This window comes from Gorilla gorilla, chromosome 16 (assembly GCF_029281585.2).
Source record: "Gorilla gorilla gorilla isolate KB3781 chromosome 16, NHGRI_mGorGor1-v2.1_pri, whole genome shotgun sequence".
NCBI classification, from domain to species: domain Eukaryota; kingdom Metazoa; phylum Chordata; class Mammalia; order Primates; family Hominidae; genus Gorilla; species Gorilla gorilla.
Genome location: NC_073240.2, coordinates 77,572,270 through 77,593,307, shown reverse-complemented (window position 1 = coordinate 77,593,307; position 21,038 = coordinate 77,572,270). Strand labels below are relative to the sequence as shown.

Here is a 21,038-nt window from a genome sequence, read left to right as displayed (position 1 = left end):
GCAGGATTCTGATAGGAAGTGCATTGAATCTATAGGTCAGTTTAGGGAGATTGACATCTTTACAATATTTTATATTACAATCCATGAATATGATGTTTCCCTCTGTTTAGATCTCCTTTAATTTCTGACAACAAGGTTTTGTAGTTTTTTGCGTATAGGTCTTGCAATTCTTTTTAAAATTTATTTCTAAGTACTCTTTAAAGCTGCTGTAAATGGAATTGTTTTCTTTGGTTCATTTTTGGATTTTTCTTGCTAGTATGTAGAAATACAGTAGATTTTAATTTATTTCATTCTACAGCTGTGTTTTTAATGACCTTGTTAAACTTTCTTACAGATGTTCCTCAACTTATGATGGAGTTAAGTCCTTATAAACTCATCATAAACTCAAAAAGCCATAAGTTGAACGATTATAAGTTGGGGACTGTCTGTATTAGTTTGGATAGGTTTTTTATTATTATTATTTTGGTTCTTTAGTACTTTTTATACATAAAGGCTTATGGCATCTGTGAATAAAGTTTGTTTTACTTCTTTGTTTCTAACGTGGATGCCTTTAATTTCTTTTTTTTCTTTTTGCCCTCTTGCACTGGATTGCTCCTTCTATGTAATGTTCAATGGAAGTTGTGATGTTGGGTGTCCTTGTTTTGTTCTCAGTCTTAGTGGGAAAGCGTTCGGTCTTTCACCACTATGTATGATATTTGCTGTAGATTTTTGATAAAGTCTCTTTATAGATTGAGGAAGTTTCTTTCTGTTTCTAGTTTGTTGAGAGCCTTTAACATGAATGGACTTTGAATTTGGTGAAACCCATCTTTTTGTGGGTCCATTAAGATGACTGTGGGTTTTACTCTTTACTTTATTAACATGGTATGTTACATTAATTTTTGGATATTAAGATAACCTTGCATTCCTGGGTTAATTCCCGCTTTGTCATGATATATAATAGTTTTTATTTGTTGATGGCTTCTTGCCAAGGGCATGTTCATGAGGGGTATTTATCTGTAGTTTTCTTGTGATGTTTTTGTCTGGCTTTTGTGTTATGGCAATTCTGGCCTTACAGAATGTTTCATGCTCTATTTGAGAAATCATTTGCGTAAGACTGGTATTATTTCTTTCTAAATGTTTGGGGGAATTTACCAGTAAAGCCATTAGGCTTGGGTTTTTCTTTGGGGGAATATTTCAAATGACCTGTTAAGTTTTTTTCCCCTTGTTTTTGGTCTATTGAGATTTTTCACATCTTCTGGAGTCAGCTTTGATAATTAATGTCTTCCTAGGAATTTGTCTTTTTCATCTTAAGTGATCTACTTGTTATAAAGTTCTTGGCAGAGTGCAGTGGCTCATGTCTGTAATCCCAGCACTTTGGGAGGCCAAGGCGGGTGGATCATGAGGTGAAGAGATGGAGACCATCCTGGCCAACATGGTGAAACCCCATCTCTACTAAAAATGCAAAAATTAGCTGGGCGTGCATGGTGGCACATGCCTGTAGTCCCAGCTACTTGGGAGGCTGAGGCAGGAGAATCGCTTGAACCCGGGAGGTGGAGGTTGCAGTGAGTCGAGATTGCGCTACTGCATTCCAGCCTGGCAACAGAGCAAGAAGACTCCATCTCATAAATAAATAAATAAAATAAAGTTGTTTGTAATTGTTTTATAAGTATTTTGAGCATGATTTATAGTGATATCTCTCCTTCACTCTTTTTTCTTTTCTTTTCTGTTGCCCAGGCTGGAGTGCAGTGGTGCGCTCTCAGCTCACCGTAATCTCCCAAAAAAAAAAAAAAAAAAAACTGATGCATACTTTTAATATTCTATTTGTTTGGCTCTGATTTTCAAAAAAAAAATAAAGCTGATGTTCTAGGAAAAAAAAAAAAAAAGAGATTCTCATGCCTTGGCCTGCCAAGTAGCTGGGATGATAGGCATGTGTCACCACTCCTGGCTGATTTTTGTATTTTTAGTAGAGACAGGGTTCCACCATGTTGGCCAGGCTGGTCTTGAACTCCTGACCTCAAGTGATCTGCCTGCCTTGGCCTCCCAAAGTGCTGGGATTACAGGTGTGAGTCATCGTGCCCAGCCTCCTCTTTCATTGTTAATTTTGGAAATTTATGTCAGTTTTCTTTCTTATTAGTCTAGCTAAAGGTTTATGTATTTTGTCGCTCTTTCCAAAGAACTAACTTTTGGTTTCATTGCATTTCTATGTTGTGTTTCTGGTTATTGCTTCATTGACTTCTGCTTTGATGTTTATCGTTTATTTCCTTCTGTTTACTTTGGGTTTGATTAGCTTTGCCTTCTTTTCTTTATGAGGTTGAAGCTTAGTTGATTGATTTTAAACTATTTTTACATTTATGTATGTATTTAATCTTTTTTTCTTTTTTTTTCCTGCCCCACCCTCCCTGCATTTCTAATATAAACATTTAAATGGATACTTTTTTCTTAGCATATCTTTAAGCACCTCTCATCAATTTTGATATACTGTATTTTTATTTCCATTCAAGATACATTTGGCTCTTTCTATCCAGAGGTTCCGTATCTGCAGATTCAGTCAACCATGGGTCAAAAATATTCGGGAAGACAACCCCAAAACAGTGATAAGAATAATACAAATACCAAAAATACAGTATGACAACTACTTGTATAACATTCATATTGTATTAGGTATTATAAGTAATCTAGGGATGATTTAAAATATATGGGAGAATGTTCATAGCTTTTGTGCAAATACTATGCCATTTTTTACTAAGGGATTTGAACATCCTCAGATTTTGGTATGGTAGGGGGATGTCCTTCAACCAATCCTCCTTGGATACTGAGCGACAACTATATTTTGTAATAGTTCTTATTTGATTCATGGGCTATTTAGAAGCATGTTACTTAGTTTCCAAATATTTGGGGATATCACAAATTTCTTCCTATTGTTGATCTATAATGCAGTCGTTTGTGGTTGAAGAATGTACTTTGTATGATTTTATTGCTTTTAAATTTATTGAGCTATAATTTATGATGTGGACATTACTAGTGAATGTTCTTTGTGTTCTTCGAAAGTATGTGCATTCCGCTGTTGTTGGATGGAGTGTTCTCTAAATGTCAGTTAGGTAAAGGTAATTGATATTGTTGTCTGGTCTTCTGTATACTGCTGATTTTCTCTGTAGTTCTGTAAATTCTTGAGACAGAATTATCAAAATCTCCAAATATAAGTTGAACTGTGTATTTCTTGTTTAGTTTTGACATTTTGGCTTCATGTATTTTGGTGTACTGCTAGTTGCATGTAATTTATAATTGTTTTGCCTTACTGAGGTATTGATTCATTATAAAATATTCCTCTTTAATTTTTCAAAAATATTTCTTGTACTAATGTCAAATTGTCTCTGTTGTAAATACAGCCATATCTACTATTCACATGGTATGTCTTCGGTTCTTATATTTTCATCCTTTTTGTGTTTTTGTATCTCAGATCTGTCTCTTGTAGGCTGTATATAGTTGGGTTTTGCTTTTCTATCTGGTTTGCTCATTTCTGCCTTTTGATTGGAATGTTTAGTCAATTCTCATTTGATGTAATTATTGGTATGACTGAATTTATGTCCGCCATTTTGATATTTGTTTTCTATGTCTCAAGTCTTTTTTGTTCTCCTTTACCTTTTGTTCTTATTAAACCACCACTTTTTGTTGTATTATTTTCATTGTTTTTTAAAAAATTATTTTAGTTACTTTAATAGTTGCTTTTTGGATTATGTATTCATCGACTTATTATATTCTACTTCAGGATAAAACTAAATTAATTTTGTTAAAATGGAACAACTTTGTGCCAAAGTTCTATGTCCTCTTCCCCTTGTGTTACTGTTTTCACATATCTTACATATATATGTCATAAATGAAACAATAGTCTTATAATTATTTCTTTATACAGTTCTATATGTTTAAGAGAACTAGGCTAATAAAAGAGAAAATATATTTATACATTTCTTTGTATGTGTGTGTGTATGTGTGTATCAGTTTGTTTCTTTTTATTTATTTATTTATTTATTTTAATTTATTGTACTTTAAATTCTGGGATACATGAGGGGAGCGGTATGTAAAGCTGGCTACGCATGCTGTGTGAGTTAAAAAGTAGAAGTATGCTACTTGTCTCACCATTTCTGTATGTAGATTTTCACTTAAACTTCCTGTTTTCAGTATATTATCTCACCTCCAATTTGCCTTCTGTCCTGAATGCAGGTCTTTTTGTTTAGACCCTCTAGGGAGTAATCTCTTCACCTTCTGCCAGCATGGGAAGATTTGGAGATCTGCTGTATTTTAAGGCCTTCCCAGTCTGCTGATTTTTATCCTCAACCTTTATCCCTTCCTTCATAAGTGAATAGTTTCTTCAATTTCTGAGCTTCTATGGAATTTTGCTAGTAGAATCACCTTGTTTATTAGTTTCCTTCTGAAAGCTTAGATTTCAGCTTTCTCAGGATTGCTTCTCAGCTTTTGAAATATTGATGTCCATTTTTTGTGATTATTTCCTCTTCTACTTTGTCTTTTTGAGTTTATGCCTTTTCTATTCCTTTTAATGGTTTAATTGAGTTTTTGGAAGGGAATAGAGATAAATATAGTTTTCAACATGCCTTATTTAAATGACAGTCTTTGAGCTAATATTTGAAGCCATGCCTGGGTCCAGAAACCCATTTCATAACTGATAATCTCTATTGTTTCCGAGATATTTAATTAGCAATATACCTGAGACTTAGTAGGCACTTTAAGAAGAATATTTAAAAAAAATCCCTTTAGACTATATGAGCCTATGTGTCCTAATTGTATTTTTGAGTCTCATGAGATTTGTTACTTTAAGCACTTGAGTTTATAATTTTTACTGTCTTCTTACAGAGACAGGGAAGAACGATTGGCAGCACTCACAGCTGCTCAACAAGAAGCTATGGAAGAGTTACAGAAAAAAATTCAGCTCAAGGTAAGGATATTATATATTTTTAATTTGAAATTTTAGAGCTTACAGTGGAGCATGAGATCAAAATTTTGTAGGAAAAAAATTTAATTAATTTGTATTCTTAATCTTTGCACAACAAAGCTTATATGATTTCGCTACGATCATTTCTAACTTAGTATCTGGAAACTAAGTTTACTTTGATATGGTAGGACCATTGAGGAAAAAAAATTTAAGGAAGTTTAACATTTCCTGTTTTTTTTCTTTTTAATTTAGAATCTTTAATATTTTTTCTTACACAGTTCAGTCATGTTAAGCGTATTTACATTGTTTTTTTTTTAACCATCCTAAAAGCCATCTTCTTGTGTCTTTTTTTTTTTAATTATACTTTAAGTTTTAGGGTACATGTGCACAATGTGCAGGTTAGTTACATATATATACATGTGCCATGCTGGTGTGCTGCACCCATTAACTTGTCATTTAGCATTAGGTATATCTCCTAATGATATCCCTCCCCCCTCCCCCCACCCCAAAACAGTCCCCAGAGTGTGATGTTCCCCTTCCTGTGTCCATGTGTTCTCATTGTTCAATTCCCATCTATGAGTGAGAACATGCGGTGTTTGGTTTTTTGTCCTTGCGATAGTTTACTGAGAATGATGATTTCCAATTTCACCCATGTCCCTACAAAGGACATGAACTCATCATTTTTTTATGGCTGCATAGTATTCCATGGTGTATATGTGCCCCATTTTCTTAATCCAGTCTATCATTGTTGGACATTTGGGTTGGTTCCAAGTCTTTGCTATTGTGAATAGTGCCGCAATAAACATACGTGTGCATGTGTCTTTATAGCGGCATGATTTATAGTCCTTTGGGTATATACTCAGTAATGGGATGGCTGGGTCAAATGGTATTTCTAGTTCTAGATCCCTGAGGAATCGCCACACTGACTTCCACAATGGTCAAACTAGTTTACAGTCCCACCAACAGTGCAAAAGTGTTCCTATTTCTCCACGTCCTCTCCAGCACCTGTTGTTTCCTGACTTTTTAATGATCACCATTCTAACTGGTGTGAGATGGTATCTCATTGTGGTTTTGATTTGCATTTCTCTGATGGCCAGTGATGATGAGCATTTTTTCATCTGTCTTTTGGCTGCATAAATGTCTTCTTTTGAGAAGTGTCTGTTCATATCCTTCGTCCACTCTTTGATGGGGTTGTTTGTTTTTTTCTTGTAAATTTGTTTGAATTCATTGTAGATTCTGGATATTAGCCCTTTGTCAGATGGGTAGGTTGCGAAACTATCTGATCTTTGACAAACCTGAGAAAACAAAACAAGCAATGGGGAAAGGGTTCCCTATTTAATAAATGGTGCTGGGAAAACTGGCTAGCCATATGCAGAAAGCTGAAACTGGATCCCTTCCTTACACCTTATACAAAAATTAATGCAAGATGGATTAAAGACTTAAAGGTTAGACCTAAAACCATAAAAACCCTAGAAGAAAACCTAGGCATTACCATTCAGGACATAGGCATGGGCAAGGACTTCATGTCTAAAACACCAAAAACAATGGCAACAAAAGCCAAAATTGACAAATGGGATCTAATTAAACTAAAGAGCTTCTGCACAGCAAAAGAAACTACCATCAGAGTGAACAGGCAACCTACAAAATGGGAGAAAATTCTCGCAACCTACTCATCTAACATTTCCTGTTTTTACTAAGCAATTTACTAATGGCTTGAAGGCGTTAGAGGTAGGCTTCTTATATTCATAGGTTTTAATTACTCAAAAGTAAAGTAAAAGATGTTTCTTATAATTTGCTTCACTTTATTTCAGTGCTTATGAATTGCATAATTATAGCTTGGGAGATTATGATAAACTGATACTTTCTAGAAAATTTTTAGCATTACTACAACCGTAGGCAGTCTCTAACAGTGTGAATGTTTCATATTATATCACAGTTATTTACATCCTGGCTCCTCACAGAGACAGTAAAACCCTTAAGGTAGAAGAGTGTATTTTACTATTTGTATAGTCCTAGAAATTTATCATGCGTTTAAATTTATTGTAGCAGGTGTTTATTGAGCCTTGTGGTAGGCAGGGGAATGCAGAGATAAGGCATGGTTCTGATTTTTAAGAAACTCTTCATTTACTTTAAATTCAGATGCTAAGTACATAACCTCCACATAGAGGCATACATGAAATGCTGTGGAAGCACAGAAGAGGACACTTAGTCTAACATGAGGAGTGTCAGAGGTCAGGAAGTGATTTTAAAGAACACTTCCTGAGCTGGATCTTGAAAGGAGGATGAGTAAAATGGATAGGTAGGTGGGATGCCATTCTAGCCATATCAAATAGATGAGTGTAAGGACAAAGGTCTGAAATAGCGTTGTTTCCCCCAGGATTGTCACTGGAGGTATAAAAATGGAGTAGGTTATAGGTTTGGTCATGATGGGCCTTGCCTGCTGTATGGATAAGCATGTGCTTTACCCGTAGGTTAACATTTCCCATGGTGGGTTCCAGGAAGTGGTTCTCAAAAATGTGTTATTGGCAAATAATTTGTAAGTTGATGCCTACTAAAAGCTAGGTGCATTGAGTCATAGATCACAGTGACGTACTGGAGGTTCTGTAAAGTTCTACATTAAAAACCTGTTTAGTTTTAGCTTACTGTTTTCCAAATTTATTTGACCATGGAACCTGTTCTATAAAACACTTGTTAATATCTCCTGGAGCACACTTTAATAAACATTACTGTTCATGTGGGTGATATTAAAGGGCTTTGTGTAAAGCTTTGTCTTCAGTGTGTAAGTTGTCATAGAAACGACATTCTCCTATTATTTTTGAAGTTTTAATGGAAATATTATTTTTCCGATTTCTCACCATAATTTGAATAATTTTTGAAATTCTTGCACTTTGACTTCATCTACAGCATGATGAAAGTATTCGAAGGCACATGGAACAGATTGAACAAAGAAAAGAAAAAGCTGCTGAGCTAAGCAGTGGGCGACATGCAAATACTGATTATGCCCCCAAACTGACCCCTTATGAAAGAAAGAAGCAGTGTTCTCTCTGCAATGTCCTGGTAGGTTGTTATATCAATATTGTAATGATATAGTTTACTACTAAAGTTTATGAAACCATGGAAATATATTCTTCCAGTCTTTTAAAACTCACGCTAAGGCAGGCGAGATGTGGCAGCTCACGCCTGTAATTTCAGCACTTTAGGAGACTGAGGTGGGCAGATCACTTCAGGCCAAGAGTGCAAAACCAGCCTTTCCAACATGGTGAAACCCTGTCTCTACTAAAAATACAAAAAATTAGCTGGGCATGGTGGTCCATGTCTGTAATCCCAGGTACTCGGGAGGCTGAGGCATGAGAATCCTTTGAAGCCAGGAGGTGGAGGTTGCAGTGAGCCAAGATCATGCCACTGCACTCCATCCTGGGTGACAAAGCAAGACTGTTTCAAAAAATAAAACTCATGCTAAGGCATCTGCTGAGTGACCTGGATTTCTTTCATGATTCTGAATGAAAAGTGGTACAAATAACATCAGCATTTTGGAATAGCAGTAAAAGTGCTAAAGAATATAGTTACTATTAAAATGGATGATTACCTGCTTAATGTGATAGCTCAAGTCAGTATTTTTGGGGTATTAGATCTAAAAAAAAAAAGAAAGCAACATTTTCACTGCTGAGACTTGAACCTTCAAACTTAGAGGAAATAATTTCCTCTTAGGCTGGCTGTAACATGTCTTTTTTTTGTTTTGTTTTGTTTTGAGATGGAGTATCGCTTTGTCACCCAGGCTGGAGTGCAGTGGCGCGATCTCAGCTCACTGCAACCTCCGCCTCCCAGGTTCCGGCGATATTCCTCGCTCAGCCTCCCAAGTCTTTTTTTTTAACCATTTATCTTCTAGAGGATTCTCAGAATTATGTTCTGAGGAAACTATTTTTAAGACTAATATGTAAATACTAGGTGGATCTCAACTCACATATCATATACTGGACTGAATGTGTAGTGTTTAAAATTCTTATAATGTTATATTGATTACATTGCTTTGATTTTGTGCTTTCAGATCTCTTCAGAGGTATATCTTTTTAGCCATGTTAAAGGGAGAAAACACCAGCAAGCCGTGAGAGAGAATACCAGCATCCAGGGGCGTGAACTTTCAGATGAAGAAGTGGTAAACTTTATTTTTGTTCATTTACAGTTGTTTATTGAGTACCCAATATGTGCTGTTTTGTTATAAAGAATTCCGTGTTTGTATTTATTTCTATGATTATTTAAAACTATATTTAGCACTTAATAGCTACTACAATATAGTGTACAAATGTGTCATTATTTTAGTGTATATATTAATTTAACAAGAAAGATAGAAAAAAGAATTTAATGCTGTTATTTACATAATTTCAGTATAAGGAAATGTTATGGTATATTGATATTTTAATAATGCAGGAAAATAATCACTCAATGACATGCCACATTCTTGGAAAACAGTTAACCACATAAATTTCACTTAAGAGGATAATTTTGGATCAGTATACCATTTAGAAGCTTTTGGAAATTCATTATTTCTTCACACATAATTATTGTCAACATGGAATTTAGATTTGTATAAATATGTATATGAATATTTTTCATTTAACTCTTTTTGAAACTTTTATGACATAGCTAGATAATCTATGAATTTATTGTCCTATTTATTATAGTAAATTTTTAAAACTACTCAAGAATAAGAAATTCGTATTTGTTAAGCAACTCAAGCTGTCCAGGAAAAGTTATTGTGGGTTCTTTGAGGGCAGGTACCTTTATGTAGGTGCATGTGTATATTGAACTTTTTTTTTTTTTTTAGGTATGGCATTCATTAGTCAAGAGCATAAATCTCAAGTATATAGCTGATGAATTTTTACATATGTATAAACTGATATAAAACCACCCAGATCATAATATAGATCATTTGTTGTACCCTTTGGGCTCCTCTTATGCCCCCTCCTACTTATGTCCCCAAAAGTTAACTACTGTGAATTTTTGTATCATTATTTAGTGTTGCCTGTTCTTAAATTTCATACAAATGTTATCATACAGTATGTATTCTTTTCTGCCTGACTTCATACATTCATGCTTAAGCCTGTGAAATTGATCCCTATTGTTTATGTGAAGCTGTAGTTATTTTTCTTAGCTTTATGTCAGTGCCCTCCTACGTAGCATCAGGAACATGTCTGTAGTTGAATAGTATTTTATTTACTGACTTGTTAAAAGAAGGGGAAACAGGAAGAGCCAAGATGGCTGACTAGATGCAGCCAGGAAGAGCATCTCCCACTGAGAGACCAGACCATCAAGAAGGCTGGCACACTCTGAGCAGATCTTCCTAAGGAAGGCATTGAGAGTAGAGGAAGGGAAGGCACACCCTGGGCTGAAGCTGCGAGAGAAAGCAGGGAATGCTGCCTGGCTTTGTAGAGCACCAGGACTCTCTCCTGAGGAAGAGGTGGCTAACTAAGCAAGGAATGGCCCACTCTCACCACGGACCTCTGGAATCCTAGCTGCGGGAGACCCCATGACCCCCACGGACATTTGAGCTGTCAGGGAGAATTGCTTGGAGAGGTGGCAGGAACTGGAGTCCATCTTGTGAAGAGTCCAGAGGGTTTGACACAGGAACAGCTGCTGTGGAGGGCAGCAAGAGATGCTCAACCCTCAAGTCTCACTGTGTTCCTCTAGGTGGCTTTGGCCATTATTGTCCGTCAGACCTGCACACAGCAGGGCTGTCTTGACAGTGGGACAGGGCTGGTGTAATCCGAGCACCCTGGTCTGATGGCATCTCTCAGGGTCCTTGCCTGGCCGTGCCTTCTTGCAGTGCGGACTTGGATGCCCAAACGAGGTGCTTCCAGGTGGCTGCCACCGTAGCTCCTACCCCAGGAGACCCTGTCTGACCATCAGAGAGCTTCTGCGGATGGGCCCCTGCTGGCGTGCAACTACCCAAAGCCTCTCCCCACCACTTTCTGGCAGCTGCATGGACTTTGCCACCATGCTGCTACTGGCACCGGTGCAGGTATGGACTCCGTTGCCACTGCCCTGCCATCACCAGTGTGCGAATACATGTTCACACTCTGCCAGCTGCAACTGCGTGCATGCGGAACCTGTGACTGCTAGCCTGTGCACTTGGACCTGATACCACCATGCTGATGAAGTGATTTTGCCAGTGCCCGCCATTGAAGTGTTGTTGCCAGCGGACCAGGAACACCTTAGCCACTCCCAGCGCAGCAAGTGCTTAACTTTGAGGTGCCTAAGAGCAAAGCCATGGGCCTGGTCTCAGTCCCCCAGGGCATGCAGTCCAGCACTGCTGAAATCATCCAGAAGCAAAGCCAGTTCACTGAACGCGCAGTGTATACTGCAGTCAAACCCTCAAGGGCATCAAAGAATATAAAAACAAAAAGCCTCATCCAAAGGACAGCAATTTCGAAGATGAAAGGAACATCCTTTCATGTTAAAAACCCTCAACAAACTAAGAATTGAAGGAACATAGCTCAAAATAAGAAGAGCCATCTATGACAACCCCACAGCCAACATCATAGTGGAGGGGCAAAAGCTAGAAGCATTCCCCTTGAGAACTGGAATGAGACAAGGATTCCCACTCTCACCACTCCTATTCAACATAGTACTGGAAGGCCTAGCCAGAGCAATCAGGCAAGAGAAAGAATCAGAGGCATCCAAATAGCATGAAAAAAGTGAAACCATCTCCCTTTGCAGATTATGTAATTCTATACCTGGAAAACCTAAAAGGGTCTGCTCCAGAGCTCCTAGATCTGATAAACAACTTCAGTGAAGTTTTAGGACACAAAATGAATGTACAAAAATCATCAGTAGCGTTTCTACACAGCAACAACATCAAAGCTGAGAGCCAAATCAAGAACTCAGTCTCATTCAAAATAGCTGCAAAAAGAATAAAAAATCTGGGAATCCAGCTAAACAGGAAGGTGAAAGATCTCTACAGATGAGAATTACAAAACACTACTCAAAGATATCAGAGATAACACAAACAAATGCAAAAATGTTCCATGCTCATGGATAGGAAGAGTCAGTATTTTTAACATGGGCATATGGCCCAAAGCAATTTGCAGATTCAATGCTATTCCTATCAAACTACCAATGACATTCTTCACAGAATTAGAAAACACTATTCTAAAATTCATATGGAACCAAAAATATAGCCCAGTCTGAGCTCACTTTTTTTGTGATTTTTTAACTTGGAAGAATTTTGCTCCTCAAGTTTTAACCACTTTGATGGCTCTAAACTTCAAATTCTGTCTCCTCAGCTCACTAAGACTGCTACTGTCTGCTTGCACTGTTCTCCCATGCCAAAAATTGGCGTAAACCCTGAAGGAAGTATCCAGAATGAATGTACAGCTAATTTTATGTGCTTGCGTTTTTTAAGGCATCATAGTCATTCAAGTACTGTGTATGTTGGCTTTTGTTCCCTTCAAATAGTCGCTTTGGGTATTTTGTACAACTTTTGGCATTAGATTAGTCCAGTACAAGCCAGTTCACGGTAGCTATAATTAAAAGTCTCCAGTGTTTGAGCCTTGCATATTCATGTTTGATATAATGCTTGACATATAGTTAAGGTTATTTATAAATGTCCATTGAGTTGAATCAAAATGAAAAGTTTATACAGAGTGGCTCGAAGGTATCTTGGGAGTAGAACTCTCAATTTCACCTTCGTAAATTCTAAGTGCTTTTAATACAAATGAAATGGAACATGGAACTAATAATCTAGTTTGCCTCAAATAATTTTCTGCCTTTTACTCAAATCGTATGAGTATTTTAAGAGAGAATAGTATGGAGTTCTTTATTACTTAAATCTTTCATGATTACCCCCATTTTCTACTTGAGTTTTCTGTTTAGAATTATAGTCATGTTTTGTGTACTCTACTTTTGAAAAAAATCCTTAATTGCCTCAATTACTTGTAATAATTCCCATTGTAAAGGATATTCTTTCCTTTATAAAAATTATTTGTGGCCAGGCGCGGTGGCTCACGCCTGTAATCCCAGCATTTTGGGAGGCTGAGGTGGGTGGATCACCTGAGGTCGAGAGTTCGAGACCAGCCTGGCCGACATGGTGAAACCCTGTCTACTAAATATACAAAAATTAGCTGGGCATGGTGACGCGCACCTGTAATTCCAGCTACTTCGGAGGCTGAGGCAGGAGAATTGCTTGAACACAGAAGCCGGAGGTTGCAGTGAGCTGAGATTGTGCCATTGCACTCCAGCCTGGGCGACAAGAGTGAGACTCGATCTCAAAAAAAAATTATTTGTAATTAATTTCCATTAATAAAACAGCTAAAAATATTATTTAATTTACAAAAAAAACTTAACAATTTTTCTGGAATATGGTATTATGTAAACTTAAATATAAATTTCGCATGTTTTTATTTCAATGAGAAAAGGTTAGAAGGAAATAATAGGATTCACGCACTTTGGAAGAAAAATGTGCAATATTATCTGATTTTTATAGCCATAGCAGTCTTATGTTTAGCCATTATGGTTTGAGATTTGATTGCTGTGTTCATTTTGTGTACTGTTTCAGTTTGAAGGAATTAAATTTTCTTAAAGTTCTAACTTAATTCATGTTGTTATTCTTGGTTATAGCCTCTTCTTCCTGAAAACAAGTGTATAATATAGCATATGAATTATGTGATATAAAAAGGTTATTTTCTATTACTCTCATGGAAGTTTCATTTTTTTAAATCAGTAGAGGGTATCTATAGTAAACATACTTGTTCTACTTAAAGTTATTACTTGTCATCTATGATGTCTTTATATTATATACACCTTGTCTGTGACCTTTCTTCTTTGATATGTAAGATTTTATTTATATTACCTCTGACCTAATAAAATTGTACCTTTGACCTTATGAACTTACCATCTCAGATAACTTAGTCTTGATCTTTGACACATTTTGTTTTAAGCCTGTTAAACATAGTAAGTAGCTGCTGAGTAAGAAAGCTTTATTGTTTTGTGTTTTTATTGTAATTTGACTGGGACATTTTTCTACTGTTTCTTGAGACTTAACAAAATGGACTGTGTTTGAAGTTTATGTTTGATTTGTTTCCTCATTCATCTTAGAATTCAAACGATTAAAAAAGTGATTTTTAAAAGTCAAAAATGGGTAGTAGTTTTAAATACGTTCTAAAATTTAACTTTTTACATGCATTGCTAAATAAATCAATGAAGTATTATTTTTAGTACTTGATATCTTTGTGGTCCTGTTTTCACACTATCTAAAGAAGGTGATAGTATCTTTTCTAGAAGTTGCTTGAAGTACATTTAATTGTATATGTAGAATGAATTTAAAAGGTTTTTTTCCCATTTTAAATCAATATATTTCTATGTTTGTGAGATTCATTAGCTTTAAAAGCATGTACGTTGTACAAGCTCTGTTTGCTACCCTGTATACTTATAGAAAAAAAAAAAGTTAATTTTCATTTGACTCCTGAAAGGTATGAATGGGACCTTCATGAAGGATCTTAAATTAACTGTAATTTATTGGATGTTTACAACCATATGTGACTTTACAAATAACATTATTAGTTTCCATGGACAATATATGCCAATTAGGTGATTGAAGAGAAAATAAATTTTAAATTAGGAAAATAAAGAAATTTTAAATTAGCAAAAATATAAAGACATCACTGTATTTAATGAAATGTAAGCTGACTGTCTTGGCCAGGGTGCGCCTGGCATTGAGATCAAAAGAAGAAGTGGCAAGATGTTTGCCAGAATTATGGTAGTCTGGGAAATAAAAGATAATTCCATATAGACCCATTTATTTCCTTACCTTGCTTGCCTTTGTAGAAGAAGTATTCACTGTCATTTTATAATCACATTATGAAACATCTTATTTGCCTTTTAACAGGAAATCAAGTCAAATGAACAAACTAGAAGTAATTTAAAATAAATCTTCTGGTTTTTTCCCCATCTAATACCTCAGTAGGGTTGGTAAGTTTAAGACAATTTGAGAAATGATTTTAAAACATATTACCCTTTCTTTTAAGGCATAGCTTCCATTGACTTGATTTTCTCCTTAATAGTATGGGAAGAATTTTATGGGGGGTGTGTGTGTGTAAATGTATGTGTATTCAGTATATAATGCACACACATATATAGCTTATTATTAATTTATATATTCTAAGTTTTCACACTGTAACTTGGATGTGCAGAGAATATGTGGCTCTATATCTGTGGCTGATTTATTGATCTTCATTTAGTTCAAGGAACATTTTTAGATTCCACTTATTAGGTCAAGGAAAAATATTTAATTAAACAGTTTTTTTCTTTTTTCTTTTTTTTTTTTTTGAGACGGAGTCTTGCTCCGTCACCCAGGCTGGAGTGCATTGGCTTGATCTCGGCTCACTGCAACCTCTGCCTCCTGGGTTCAAGCAATTCTTCTGTCTCAGCCTCCCAAGTAGCTGGGACTACAGGCGCCTACCACCTCACCCAGCTAATTTTTGTATTTTTTGGTAGAGATGGCGTTTTACCATGTCAGCCAGGCTGGTCTCGAACTCTTGATCTCAGGTGATCCACCTGCCTTGGCCTCCCAAAATGCTGGGATTACAGGTATGAGCCACTGTGCCTGGCCACTAATAATTTTTATAAAGGAAAGAATACAAGCTTGCTTTTTAGAGTTTTAGAATTAACTCAAAACAGAAGAAGTAAGAATTAAGTTGACTCTTAACAGATTTTTAGCTGTGTTAGTCAAGGTATAAAATTCGGAGGGCAAAGTGACCTTAGAGTTACACTAGTAGCTAATTTAGTAACTTGGCATTTTAAGCTGAATGAAATTAAGACTTTGTTTTACCCTGTTACTTTCTAATTTGCAGTTTTAATTTGATCAATTTATAGGTTTTTATAAATATATTAAAGAAGGTCCTTTCTCTAATTTTATAAGATCTTAAAAATAATAAATCGTTATTAATTTGTGTTGAACTTTTTCTCCATCTTATGATTGGTTTTTTCCTTTACAGCAAAAAGTATTTTTTGGGCAAAATTGCAAAATTGCTTTTTTCAATTTATTTATGTGATATGTTACATTAATAGCTTGTCTATATTAATATTTAACTTAATTTGGTCATGATTTTAAAAGTACATAATTAAATTTGTTGTTAAAATATCTTATGATTTTTCTTTCTCAAGATTGTATCATCTTCATATATAAACTGACTAGATTTTCCTGTTGTATTTTTATTCCTGGGAACATGTTGCATAAAATAGAAATTGTCTCTTCCTTAAAGGTTTTGTTTAATGTGTCTATAAAATTGTATGGAAATTTCCTGGTATGTGTTTTTTGGGAAAATTTGTTTTCTGTCTTTTTTTGTGGTAAAATACACATAACTTAAAATGTGCCATCTTAACTATTTTTCCAACTTTATTGAGGTATAGTTTACAAAAATTGTGTATATTCTATTGTACACATTCAATGTACACAACATAATGATTTGTATATTAATGCATACACTGTGTAGTGATTACCACAATTAGTTATGTTTCTATACACTAACAATGAACTTTCTGAAAAAGAAATTAATAAAATTATCTCATTCATAATCACATCAAAAAGTAGAATATTTTGGAATAAATTCAACCAAGGAGGTAAAAAGTCTTTTCACTGAAAACTGTAAGATACTGATGAAAGAAACTGAAGAAGATACAAATAAATGAAGATATCCTGTGTTCATGGATTAGAAGAATTAATATTGTTAAAGTGTCCATACTCTCCAAAGCAATCTATAGATTCAATGTAATCCCCATCAAAATTTCAATGACATTTTTAATAGAAATAGAAAAAACCTCCTAAAATTTGCATGGAATCACAAAAAAAACCTGAGTAGCCACAGCAATCCTGAGAAAAAACAAAGCTGGAGGCATTACACTTCCTGATTTCAAAGTAAAATACAAAGCGATAGTTACCGTCTTAACCCTTTTTAAGTATATATTGTAGTTTAGTGGCATTAAGTTCAATCACATTGTTATGCTACCATCACCACTGTTAATCCGTAGAACTCTTTTTATCTTGAACATCTGAAACTCTGTGCCCATTAAACATTAACTTTCCATTCCCTCCTCCCTCCAGACCCTGGTGATCACTATTCTAATTTCTGTCTCTATGAACCCCATGTGAGTGGAATCATACAGTATTTGTCATGTTTGTGACTGGCTTATTTCACTTAGTGTAATGTTCTTAAGATTCTTTCATGTTGTATGTATCAGAATTTCTTTTTTTAAAGGGCTGAATAATATTCCATTATATTTAATCATATTCAATTGTGTATACTGTATTTTGTATAGCCATTCATCTGTTGGTAGACACATGGGCCTTTTTCACCTTTTGGTTATTGCAGATAATGATGCTATGAACATGGGTTATACAAAGATTTGTTTGAGTCCTTGCTTTCAGTTTTCTTAGTATATACCCAGAAGTGGATTTCTGGATCATATGATGATTCTGTGTTTAATTTTTTGAGGAATGCCGTACAATTTTCCACAGCTAATGAGGTGTTTACATTCCTACCAGCAATGTACAAGGATTCCAATTTCTCCACATCCTTGCTAGCACTTGTTATTTTCAATTTTTTAATAGCAGCCATCCAAATAGGTTGGTCTTACTTTAAATTAGCAATTCATTTCTTTCAGTGTATTTAAATTTTCTATGATTTACTGTGTGTGTTTGGGTAAATTTTCATTTTCTAGGAAAGGATCTAGTTTTTTCCCTAAATTTCTAAATGTCTTGGTGGAAGTTTTTTGGGGTATTATTCTAGATATTTTATGCAGTCTCAGTTTTACCTGTAACTGTAATGCTGTTAATAACATAGCCTTAAAATAAATGTAGCAAAAATTGACAGAGCAACAAGAAGAGATAAATCTATCATACTGGGAAATTTGTAACCCTCTCGATCGGTAATTGAAAGAAGCAGCAGACAAAAATCAGCATAGATACAGAATATTGCAATATTCTATTTTTTCTTGATCATTTCATTTTTTTCATGATTATCCTTGTCAAAAGTTTTTATTTCCTAAAATTTGAATTTTGGTTTTATTGATCTTGTCTATTTGTCGCTTTATTTTTTATTTTGTTAATGTCCATTATTTGACTTTTTTTTCCTTTTTACCTGTTTCTTGGAATTTTGATGTTATTTTTCTTCCTTTCATTTCCTGTCCTTTCCTTTCCTTTCCTTTTCCTTTTCCTTTTCCTTTTTTTGAAACAGAATCTTGCTCTGTCACCCAGGCTGGAGTGCAGTGGTGTGATCTTGGCTCACTGCAACCTCTGCCTCCTGGGTTCAAGTGATTCTCGTGCCTTAACCTCCCAAGTAGCTGGGATTACAGACATGCACCTCCATATTCAGCTAAGTTTTGTATTTTTAATAGAGATGAGGTTTCACCACTTTGGCCGGGCTGGTCTCAAAATCCTGGCCTCATGTGATCCACCAGCCTCAGCCTCCCAAAGTACTGGGATTACAGGCAAGAGCCACCACGCCCAGCCTTCATGTTATTTTTCTAACTCCTAAGGTGAATACGTGGCTCATTAACTTTCAGTACTTAATGGAAGTACTTAAAATATTAATTTCTAATTATCCTGTATCCTGTTTGATACAAACGATTTCCATTATTATTCACTACCACTCATTTTCTAATTTCTTTGGTATAATTAATATGCTTGATCAAATGGATAACTCGAAAAAACACATTCTCTTAAGGTATAAGGAACATTTACAAAACCTGACCATTGCAGTATTCTGTATCTATGCTGATTTTTGTCTGCTGCTTTTTATTTTGAGGCTATGTTATTAACTGCATACAAGTTTAGAATTGTGTATCTTCTCAATTTCCAGCCTTTTACTATGGAAAGTGACTCTTTTTAGTATAAGAAATGCAGTAGGTGAATAGTTTTTTCTTTTTTCTGCTGTCACTTTCTGGTTTTAAGATCAAGCTCATAATCCATTCATAAAACAAATTGGGACATTTTATCTAACTTCAAAAAGTTTTCTTAAAGTCTGTTTTGTTTGACAGTAATATAGATAAGCTGGGTTTCATTTATTTAGTATCTGTTTGATATGTCTTTTACACTTTTAAGAGTTTTGGTGACATTCATCATGTGTACAGAAGAGTGTCTAGGATGTATGTAAACTATTCATAGAATAACAATAGAACAAATTTCTTTGTACCCATCATTTGCGTTAGTGAGAATCTCCTGGTGGGGAAATCTGATTTTTGCTTGTCTAAAATTGTGCTTTTGTTTGTAAATGGGGTTTTCACTGGGGGTAGAATTATAGCTTGACAATTTTATATTCCAAGAATTTATTGATTAGATATTATTCTCTATCTTCTTGCTTCCATTCCTAATACAGTAAGTTCATTCCTCTTTATTCTTTTTCAAAATTGCCATATTTCTCTATTTTTCAATTTGTGTATCGCCTTTGCAGTTAAGTTGTTCAGTTCAAAAATAACCGTTTGAATTTTGATTGAGATTGTTTTAAAATTGTAGATTAAATTATCCTTAAGAGTAGACATTATTTAAATATTGATTTTTTTCCTTCCAGGGACTTGAATGTTTGTCTAGTCATGTCTTGCATTTGTGTGTATGTGTCATTGAGTAAAGTTTACGGTTTTCTTCATTTAAGTATTGAAAATTTCTTTAATAATTTAATTTTAATAATTTTTTTCCAATTATATCAAAGTAAATCTGTACATTTCCGTGTATTGATTTTGTGTCTGTCCACTGAGCATTTTTATTCTATTGGATTTTTTTGGCTGATTTACTAATTATTTGGTCCAAAAATAGTGACAGTTTGTAAGGTATTTTCTAATATTTTTACTTTTTTAATACGTGCTTTTGTTTTTATTGCATTGGCTAGGACCTCATTGCAATGTTGAAAAGGAGTAGTGAAAACAAGATCAAGAGCCCTCTTTTTTCCCTTGCTTTTGATTCCAGTGGAAATACCTCTTCAAAGATATAATATTTTGGGTTCACTGTGTTCATATTTCACTTAGAAGTTTTTTATTCATATCCTTTTTTCCTATATGAACTTCGTCTATAGTTTTACTTTTTCTAGTCTCATTTTCTGGACTTAATATGAAGTTCATAATAGACATAAGTAAATAAGGGCTCTTTCCAGCCTCATCTGTGTTCTGGAGCAGTTTCTCTAACATAGTCTTTTTCTTAAAGATTTGGTAGACTCACTTATAAACTATCTAGACCTGATGTTCTTTTCTTTTCTAGTGAACTTTATTTTAGAATAATTTTAGGTTTACAAAAAAGCTGTAAAGATAGTAGAATTTCTATATACCCTTTGCACAGTTTCCCCTGTTATTTATATCTTATATTACCATGGTACATGAGTTAAATTTGTTAAAATTAATAAACAGTGGTACATTAATATAACTAAACACCAGACTTTATTTGGATTTCATTAGTATTTCCAATACTGTTCTTTTTCTATTTCAGGATTTTATCTAGGACTCTACATTTCATTTAGTCACTATGTCCCCTTGGTACTCTCTGGTTTGTGACAGTTTCTCAATCTTTTCTTGTTTTTCATGGCCCTGTCAGTTTTGAGGAGTGCTGGGTGAGGCATTTTGCAGAATGTCTCTCATTTGGGTTCGCCTGATGACTGAAGTATATTTATAGATTTTTTTTTCTCATGATTACCCTGGGGTTATATATATTTGGTGGGAATACCATAGAGTTTAAATGTCCTTTATGCCACACCATATCAGAGATACATACAATTATAACTTATTTCTTGCCACAGTAGTGTTTGCAATGTTTCTTCACTGTGAAGTGACTATTTTTTTTTTTCCATATCTTGGAAGCAGGTTTCAAGGGGTTGGGATACCTGTGGGAGGGATTAGGTTTCAGCTTCCAGAGGAGAACTATCTATGTAAAATTTTTGGAATTCTTCTGGTAAGGAAGGTTTGCCCATATTCCTATTTATTTATTCATTTTTTATATCAGATGGACTTTTTTTTTTTTTTTTTTACTTTGAGTTATATTCTAGTACTACATTATCTTATTGCTAATACTGTTCCAGCTTTGGTGATTAGGAGCTCTTTCAGTTAGTTTTTGTGTCTTTTTGATGTTGCCCTGTTTAGTTTT

General features: G+C 34.8%; 1 protein-coding gene across 13 annotated transcripts in view; it reads left to right on the top strand.

Annotated features, from left to right (window-relative positions):
• Positions 1–21,038, top strand: part of SCAPER (S-phase cyclin A associated protein in the ER) — a 556,007-nt gene that overhangs the window by 192,023 nt on the left and 342,946 nt on the right. For all 13 annotated transcript variants that reach the window (XM_063699056.1, XM_063699058.1, XM_063699055.1 and 10 more), the window contains 3 exons: positions 4,846–4,927; positions 7,829–7,981; positions 8,970–9,077. In XM_063699056.1, coding sequence (XP_063555126.1) covers positions 4,846–4,927; positions 7,829–7,981; positions 8,970–9,077 — 343 coding nt within the window. The remainder of the gene's footprint in view (positions 1–4,845; positions 4,928–7,828; positions 7,982–8,969; positions 9,078–21,038) is intronic.